The 9,415-nt window shown below is 47.1% G+C and overlaps 1 protein-coding gene across 1 annotated transcript; it reads right to left on the bottom strand.

The window, feature by feature from the left end:
- Positions 1-237: 237 nt before the first annotated feature.
- Positions 238-8,873, bottom strand: COCCADRAFT_41972 (uncharacterized protein; the record flags this gene model as incomplete). Its single annotated transcript, XM_007720267.1, has 12 exons — positions 238-2,004; positions 2,059-2,133; positions 2,202-2,486; positions 2,599-3,498; positions 3,554-3,579; positions 3,672-3,768; positions 3,844-7,031; positions 7,171-7,225; positions 7,304-7,416; positions 7,468-7,591; positions 7,641-7,771; positions 7,985-8,873. 12 exons carry the CDS (start codon positions 8,871-8,873, stop codon positions 238-240), a joined length of 7,650 nt encoding a protein of 2,549 aa, XP_007718457.1.
- Positions 8,874-9,415: the final 542 nt, after the last annotated feature.

The following is a 9,415-nucleotide window of genomic DNA, read 5'->3' as shown; positions in this document are numbered from 1 at the left end:
ATCTACTATCTTCATTTACCTCTGGTGTATAGCTATTGCTTTTTCTTGTTGGAACAGTGCATCCTTGTTGCTGTTACAGTGGCTTGTTGCTTTGGCTCGGCTAAAGTCATTGCTTCTGCAGCCTTGCATAGGCTGCGACGCCTTTATACGTCGATGTAGAGTCTTGTTTCCAAATTGTTAACATGTTGCTCGGTGTGCGCGCCGCGAATCCGTGCGCACCGCGCACGCGTGCACTAGCTAACAAGCTGCATCGGTACTACAGCTAGCTCCAGTTAGTAGCCCGATAATATCCTCTGCTAGGCGACAAAGCGATGAGCTTTGCATGATCGAAGTAGTACTTATTTCTACTTTGAGTTTTTGGCGAATCCAGTTGCGAATTTCCAAAGCGATTAGTGAGTCCAAACCAAGCTGCTCCAATGGTCTGTTCAGTGCGATACTGTCATCATCCTTGATGAGGAAAGCTGCCAATGCTGCTGCTAACGAACGAGCTATAGCGGCTATTTTGTCTTCATTATTCGCCATCGATGCCAGCTTCGCGCGCAAATCGTCACTTTGAGAAGATTGTGACTTGGCTCGACCGTATTGATATCCACCACTATTGTCTGAGACCGCGGTGTTATGGTAAATGCTCATACGCGCATCCCGTCTCCAAGGCACGCGGTTGAGTGGTGAAGAGATTGGACTTGTGGTATTCAAACCCAAGAGGACCTGACTTGGATTCCGGTACGTCATACCGCTATTCTGGCCGCAAATCTGTCCAGCAGTGGCAGATGGAGCGAGTGAGGATCTTTTCACAGCCAGAATTAAAGCATTGAGCAGGTCCTGCTCCCTGAGGATGTACATGCCAATACGGTCCAGATTCTCGCGAATGCCCTGGTTTTGTGAGACAAAGCCAACATCGCCCATAACACCAAGATCGATGACGGACGCAACAAGTCCCTGCTGCCGGCGGAAATGTACGAAAGCGTCAAGGAACGTGTTTGCCGCTGCGTAATTGGCCTGACCCCATTGTCCGATAACACCGCTACAGGAGGAAAGGAGAATGAAAAATTCCAGTTCCTTGTTGTATACGGTGGCCTGGTGCAAGTTCCATGTCCCTTGGACCTTCGGCTCAATTGGTGCGATCCAATCTTCAAATGTCATATCAGGAATACCGACATCTTTCAGGACCATGGATAGGTTAATGATGCCTGCAAGAGGACTGACCGCAGTGCTCTCATTTTTCACAGCTCTTTGCACGTCTGCCATATTGCTGACGCTACCATCAATCAATAATACTCGACAACCTTGTGAGCGTAAGTCTTGCACCACCCCATCAACTTCAGGTCCTTCTCTCGCAGATCTTGATAGGAACACAAGAGAGCGTGCTCCATTCTCTGCCATCCAAATTGCTAATGCTCGCCCTAAGCCTCCAAGCCCACCTATCAAAAGGTATGTACGGTCTGACCGGAAACTGATCGTTGACGAGGATGCCTTCTGTCGACTGTATTGTCCTTCAAGCTCTCTGGAATCGTCGGGCATCTCAATCACAATCTTTCCAATGTGACTCCCTACCTGCATCGCCCTTAGAGCTTCTTGGATCTGAACCGCTTTAAAGGATCTCGATATGGTCGGTCCAGGCATGCGTCCTGCGCGTATCCACTCCATACAGCGCTCGAAGAGGGCTGACGCTTTCCGAGGATATCCTTTGATAATAGGTCCTAGCTCGATTCCTAGGAAGGTCCGATTCGCTTCGAAAGGTGCCATCGCCAGTGTGGCGCGCCGTCGAAAGTCACGCTTCCCAATTTCCACCATTGTCCCAAACTCGGCAACACACTGCCATGATGCCTGTAATAGTTCCCCCGAAAGTGAGTTAAGAACGACGTCTACACCTCTTCCATGAGTGACATTCAACACGTCAGGTAGGAATGATGTATCCCTTGAGCTGAAGATGCGCGACGGTTCAATGCCATAGTTCTCTGTTAAGAAATTGCGTTTTTTATGACTTCCTACAGTGCAGTATATCTGCAAACCTGTCAACATATTGGACAACGGGCTCGGTCTACGCTTGTGACTTACCTCAGCACCAAGCGCCTGCGCTATCTGTATTGCTGATAAATCAAATCCACCGCAGGCGGAGTGGATTAATACGGACTACGGTAAACAATTTTCAGTACAAGTAGCGCTACAAAGGCATAATGAAAGCTAGTTGTTGTACTCACCTGTCCATGTTGCAGTTTAGCTTTTTCAACGAGCGCATAGTAAGCTGTTGCGTAAACAAGTGGCAAAGCTGCGCCCTCTTTAAAAGTCATTGAATCGTCCAATCTGACGCACAGAGCTTCGTTCATTGTCTGCGTCGTTTTAAAGCACCCCATTCCTAGATATGAAACGCGGTCCCCAACCGAGAAGCGAGATACTCCAGGTCCTACTGCCCGGACAATACCACTTCCCTCAAACCCCATCTCGCTGAGGTCATTCTCCATGATGCCTAAAGCGATGAGAATATCCTAGTTGAGTGTTAATTCCTAAACTTGATGTTTTTTAATAATATGGGTTCCGTTTGCTAGTAAAAGTGATGTGGGTGCCGCCAGCCAGAAGTCAGGAATCGAAAACACTCACTCGAAAGTTAAGGCCAATAACCTTAGACTCAACAAGAACTTCATTCCCAATAGGGAAAGCGCTTTGCTCACACGGGATCCATGTCAAAGTGTGTAAAAGGCCTGGCGTCCTCATAGCGATACGCCACTGAGGTTTTTCTCCCTCTATCGCGCGCATATCCTCCATCCGAATCCCTTCAACCACCTCTGACAATGTTTGCCAGTGTAGGCGTGGGATAAGTATCTCTCCATGAACAATGGCGTACTCATAGTCCGGATCTATAGATCCGGACGGATTGAAATGTTCGAATCTGGTTTTACGAAAAATCTTGGTTATCTCGGTCGCAGCAGCCCCTACTCCTGTGGAGGCCTCATCGACTTCAACAGTTAGAAAAGGAAGACTTAATTCGTTTCGTGCAGTTCTGGCAAGACCGAGCGTCAAAGCAGACTGTGGATCTTTTACTTCACCGACTTGTACGGCGGGCATTATCCATAGAATAAGCGCTTTGTGCAAGCAAAGATAGTTCTTGATAATTTCGAATGCGTCCTCACGGATCCCGTGTAGAAGGGGTTTTTGAAGCTCCAGCAACGAAATAACATCGTTTTGTGGTGGTAATGGTTGCCCAAAATGACAAACATCAACAGTTACGTTTAAGGCTTCCAAACAGTGACGCACCTCAGAAACGTACCGACCGTCAGAATCATAGCACAGTAGACTGACCCGTGATAGTGTGTTTTCTGAGCTCTCACAGGCTACTACAATCCCAGCGTTGAGTTGATAAGGCGCGTCGTCATCGAGGATGATTGCTTTGGGTTTTGGGAAGCCGGCATCGAGAAGTTCTTTCGTCCATCTCTCTGGTGAAACGAATGGCTGATCCACGCGATTATCTAGTGCTCCAAGCCACCACCCGGAAAGAAAGCCCTAAAAAAGTCTGTTAATACCTTGATAGGAAATCGAGGCAGAATTGTGCACTCACCATGACATAGTTGACACACATCATCTCTGGAACCAGTTAGTAAATTTCCATCTTTCCACACAATCCCACTATACATTGCTAGGAAAGAACTCGTGGGTGCACAAAGCGTTTCACATACCTGGGTTGAGCTCTTCTAAGAAGAGTCGCCCTCTTGGGCTTAACAAACTACGCATGTTACACAGAGTTGTTCTCAAGCTTGGAGTAGCATGTAAAACCTAAGTACAAATGGTTGCCGATTAGTATACACGACCTAGAGGAGTGGTGGGTGGAATAGAGGAAATGAAACTAACATTTGCGGCGATGATCAAATCGAAGCTACCCAACTGAAAGCCTTGCTCAGCTGGATCTTTCGTGACATCCAGTACGGCGTATTCTATTGCAGTATGGCTTGAGAACCTCTCTTTAGCAGTTGCCATGAACCCGGATGATACATCTGTGTAAGTATAGACACTATACAGACGCTCGCCATAGGATGACGTTAAAGCCCGCAGAATATTGGCTGTTGTCCCTCCCGTGCCAGCACCTACTTCGAGAATTCGCATGTTTGGGTTAGTGTTGGCCAGAATACGGATCATGTCAGCCGAGTCAACCGAGAGTGTATCATAGAAGTCAGTGAGCACATTGTTCTCCATCATAACATGAAGAGGGTGCATTTCATTTCTGAAAATCGCAGGCGCGATGGAAAAGAGTTGAAATGCCGCCTTGGAGAAAGCAGCATAAGGTGATGAGGAGAGTGCACACATAATCTCATCGATGCGTTCAACTCTTTCCTCTACACTCCTCTTCTCTAGCCAGGTGTCTTGACTTACGAACTTGTTCGCACCCTGTATATAGCGCTGAATCTGCGCTTGCATCCATTTCATGAGCTTGACAAGATGTTCGGCAGTATCGTCATTCGTCTGGATTCCTTCGCAATGGTTGAACATGCAAAGAAGAACAAGTTCCTCGAGCAATGCCCATTCATCGATGCGCGGTGCTTTTCGATGGAAGTGTTTTCTCAGATCCACAAAATCGCTATGTGGCATCCACTCGAATTGCGAAATTAACGGGATTGTGTTTACTCGTGCATCATCGTTGCTTCTTGTCATTGCGCTCATTTCGAGACCTTTCAGGCCGATTCTTGTAGTGACTGGCTCTCCGAGGTATCTCGCACTCTTTACTACAACATTTCCGGCTATCGAACCCCGCTCCGATTTCTTAGTGACGTTGGCCATTATTTCCAGAGTATGATCAGCCGGACAAGGATGCAGGAGTAACTCTTCGATAAAGGTTGGGACCGATATACTTTTCAAATCTCGACACAGCCCACGAGAGGATGCCACAACAATGAGTTGGAGAAATTGGTCGATGACGACTGGATGAAGCACATACCTGGAACACTTTGATTTTCCATGCGTATGTACAATCTTAACAGTGGCTTTGGCTTCATTCATGGTGGTTGCGGCCGAGATATTCTGCATGCCCTCAAAGTCACCCGTGTAGTTGAACCCAACATGCCTCAGTCCGGTATACCACGTCTTTTCGTCTACCTTGCGTGGAAATGAGCCAGTCTGGGATACCATATGTCGAGGAAATGCGAAAGAGCTGTCTTGAGACGCTCTTGCTTCGCCAAAACAATTCCTGGCCCATCTCGTTCCGTCAAAAGAACTGATAGTGAATTGGAACCAAGGAGTGGTTTCAGACGAATCAATCATGATTCTCTTGAAGCTCGTTATGATTTCTGTGATCTTATCCATCTTTAGAACTAGCGCTGAGGCGATACGTACATTCCTCATGCTGAACGTGCCATCAGAGCTTCCAGCTTCAGTTTCAGATAATTGCTGAATAGCTTCGCCGACCATGGCAATATAGCCAGCGGCAGGGAAAATGATATCGCCATTCACTTCGTGTCCAGCTAGCCAAGGGACTTCATTAAGCGTGAATACCTTTCTCCATACGGGCTCATTGGCTGCTGACTCGAAGACTCTGCTTCCAAGAAGCTCGTGTGGGGGATGTTTGCGAAATCTCCATTCTCGAGAAATCCGTGGCTCGAGCCAGTGGGTTGTGTCTTGCTTCCAGGCATAGCGAGGAAGATTTTTGACAAATTTCCCTGGTGGACAGAGAACCTCGTAATTCAGAGGGAAGCCTTGTTGATAGAGCTTGCCAGCGAGATACATCAGGCTCTCATCACAAGAGTTGCCTCTGCGAAGAGAACCGATGTGCAAGATATGGTTATTACGGCCAGTATCCCTGAGGATCTGGCCAATTGGTCCAGCAAGCGCGGGATGAGGACCAATCTCAATCAAAATAGCCTTGTCAGTATCGCTTGGTAAGATCTCTTCGAATGAAGAACGTAGAGCAGAGTTGAATAGAACAGGACGCTCCATATTAGCACGCCAGTATTGCGCATCAAGACAACCGTCTCCAGTCAGAAGCTTTCCAGTGACCGAAGAATAAAAGGGTATCGTAGGGCTACAGCTTTGGACGTAAGGCGTGATTTGCTTCTCATAAGCTTCCCCGTGCCGGAGCATATGGTGAGAATGATACGCCCTCTCCACCCGTAGGAGGCGAGCCAATACTCCAGGTCGTTCGGTCTGGATATTTGTGAGGACCTCCTTGACAGCTTCTGTATCTCCGGATAAAGTTGTGCTCAATTGACTGTTCTCGCAAGCAATATCCACCCCAGGTAACAAAAAAGGTATCACATCATCTCTACCAAGTCCGACTGCGGCCATGGAGCCCTCTTCTTTCACTGGGACATTATTGAATCCGCGGGATGCTGCAACTGCTATTGCAGCCTCCGCTGTGATAGCTCCACTGGCATAGGCGGCAGCTGCCTCACCCGATGAATGTCCAATCACACCATGGGGAATAACTCCCCAAGAACGAATAACGTCCACGAGAGCTATCTGTATAGCCACACAAAGAGGATGGCCAAGCTCAGCGCTGTACACTCGGCTATCATTTTCGCCTTTGTGCAACTCGTGCTCGATCTTCCATGGTGGCGGTGTCTCCATACTCTGCAAAAATCGGTCCAGTTTCTGGATTGTCTCCCTAAAAATGATGTTTGTATCCCAAAGGTGTGCCCCCATTGTAGGCCATTGCGCACCCTGTCCGGTGAATACTAAAATAGCTTTGGTCTCATTCCAGCCATCCAAAACCGATGGAACACTGGTAGTGAGCAGATCTGAAAGTTGTGATGTGCACATGTGTCCACTTGTAACAACGAAAGAGCGATGAGGACGGTGTTCTCGCTTGTTAGCCAAAGTGTATGCGAGGTCATGGAGTTCTAATTGTCTCTGGCCCTGGGCGAACTGTATGTGGCTATGGACTTGCTCTTGGAGTGATTCTGCATTATAAGCAGAGAATAGTAGCAAATTAGACCCAGAAGTCTGCTGACACCGAACTCTCTCAGAATCATCATTATTGAAGTAGTTATTGTTGATGAATTCATGCTGGTTACCGACCGGAGATGTCTTATCGTTAAGGTTGCCTGTGTCTGGGAGTGCCACATATGTCTGCTCACTTGGACGTATGAACCACGTTTCATTAGTTGAACGTCTCTGAACTGGACAGAAATTAGTTAGAAAGGCAGCGGCGGAGACTCGCGGTGATTTAAGAATTCATAGGCGACTCACGTTTAGCGTCCATCTGCAAGTCGAGGTTGAATTGCCGATACGATTCAATAATCACCTATTTACTGTTTAGTGACGTTGCTTTTACATGATCTCCTTTTACTACCGCAACGATATAAGTTGAAAGCAGACGTACATGTGCATTAACACCTCCAATGCCAAATGAATTTACACTGATTCTTTCAGCGCGGCCTTTAGGCCAAGGTTCCGTCTCGATCGGGACATGGAGCTTGCGCTCCTTGAAAGGAACTGTTTGGAAAGTTAAAAAAATGCCGAGTTCATGGCGTATGCTTGACCTACTCTTTGGATTCGGTGTCTCAAAACTGATATTTGGTAAAACCATGCGGTGCTCTAAAGCTAAAACACTCTTTATCACACTAGTCAATCCCGCTGCACCCTCTGCGTGCCCAACATTTGCTTTGACCTACAAATTATTAACAAGAGCTTCCACTTCAGAAACATGCACAACTTACTGATGTAATAATGATACCTTTATCACCAAAGCAATCCGCTATAGCCTTAGCTTCAAGTGAATCTCCTACTTGTGTACCTGTAGCGTGACACTCGATTATTGCTGTTTCACCCAGGTTTGGTATTCCGGCAGCTGAGTAGGTGCGACGTAACGTCCGTCACTGTGTGCCGAAAAACCCTGTGTGCCGAAAATGACCAGTCGAATCTCAAGGATCATGGGCTTCTGTCTAGCTGTTGCGATCCGACTGGTCATTTTCGGCACACGGGGTTTTTCGTCACACAGGGACGGACTATATGAGATTTGCTTGTGCAAGAGGATTTGGAACAACCATTCCCAACGTGCGACCGTCGCTGTTGACTCCAGTTCCACGAATCAAAGCACGAATTGAATCCTTGTCTCGCAAAGCAGAACTTAACTTCCTAACTAGAACCATGTTGACAGCTTCGCCACGAGCGTAGCCGTCGGCCGTAGCATCAAATGGCCTGGACTGACCCCTCGGAGATAACAATTCCATGTCATTCAACGTAATCCACATAGTCGGTGAAAAAATCAGATTAATGCCACCTACGAGTGCAGCGTCGCACTTGCCATTGCGAATTGCTTCACATGCTAGATCAAGACAGACAAGCGATGAAGAACAAGCAGTCTTTACAGTCATGCTGGGACCGCGTAAATCAAACTCATAAGAAATTCTGTTGCTTAGAGCAAAATCTTCGAAACCAGTGGCACGATAACCGCCTATGTGCTGCGTTTCTTTTGCGTTGACTTCGGCCCAGTCTTCGCCGAATTCGCCAATATAGCACCCAATATTGCTCCCACGCCAGGAAGACATGCCGGCGCTTTCAAAACACTCGTAAGCCACTTGAAGGAGTTGCCTTTGGGCTGGATCTAGCCGATCTAACTCTGTCTTAGATGTTGGAAAGACTGTCGTATCGAAGTTTTCGATGTCAACGCCGTCGAGAAAGTAGCCTTGGGTGAAAGGAATTGTTCCACGCGTACCTGACGAGTCATAAAACCCGTCCAAATTGAATCGGTTCCTAGGAATATCGCAGAGTCCGCTTTTCTTTTCTGAAAGCAGGTTCCAAAAGTCGAATTCGTCTTTAACATTGCCAGGTAGGCGCATGGCCATACCAATAATGGCGACCGGTTCATTGGGTGTGGAAACATGAAGCGAATTGTAATCCAGTCCCTTGCCAGAACCTCCCTGGTTTTCTTTGGAAGACGCGGGTGTCATAATGGCACTTCGTGTGCCAGCTTACGGGCTGGTTGGTCGAAATCTCCTGCAAAGAATAAAAGCCGTAGGTATAATAGATGGTGTAAGCTTATGTTTTTAATGCTCTATGTCTTACTCAGTAGCAAAGCAGAGATGGTCATGTCCTAAATATAAAGTATGCGTCCGCAATAAACTAGTAGCGATGGATTTTTTATGGACGAAGATAATGCTACGGTTAGGAGACGCCCTCCTTGAGATCGCCTTCGGATAATATGAGGCTCTCGACTCCCGACCCCTGTAGTATTTCGGATCTCTTGTTCTTAGTCCTTTTAGTACTCGGCTCTAAGCACAAGCACAGCAGCCATAGAAAGAAAGGGAGAGAACACAATCAACCACAAAGATCAGGCCAAATAGTCCACATGTCCGATACATGCTAAGTAAAGAAAACAAAATAGCAAGGAACTAAAAGCCGGACACATATAATAAATATTTTAACCACTTGTTTTATAGTTGTTAGCGATTGCAGCTTCACCCCTACATGCAGCTACGTAACGAGTTTGAAT

Source organism: Bipolaris zeicola (assembly GCF_000523435.1).
Source record: "Bipolaris zeicola 26-R-13 unplaced genomic scaffold scaffold_435, whole genome shotgun sequence".
Lineage (NCBI taxonomy): Eukaryota > Fungi > Ascomycota > Dothideomycetes > Pleosporales > Pleosporaceae > Bipolaris > Bipolaris zeicola.
Note: the sequence above shows the minus strand (reverse complement) of the source record. Positions and strands in the feature narration are given on the sequence as shown.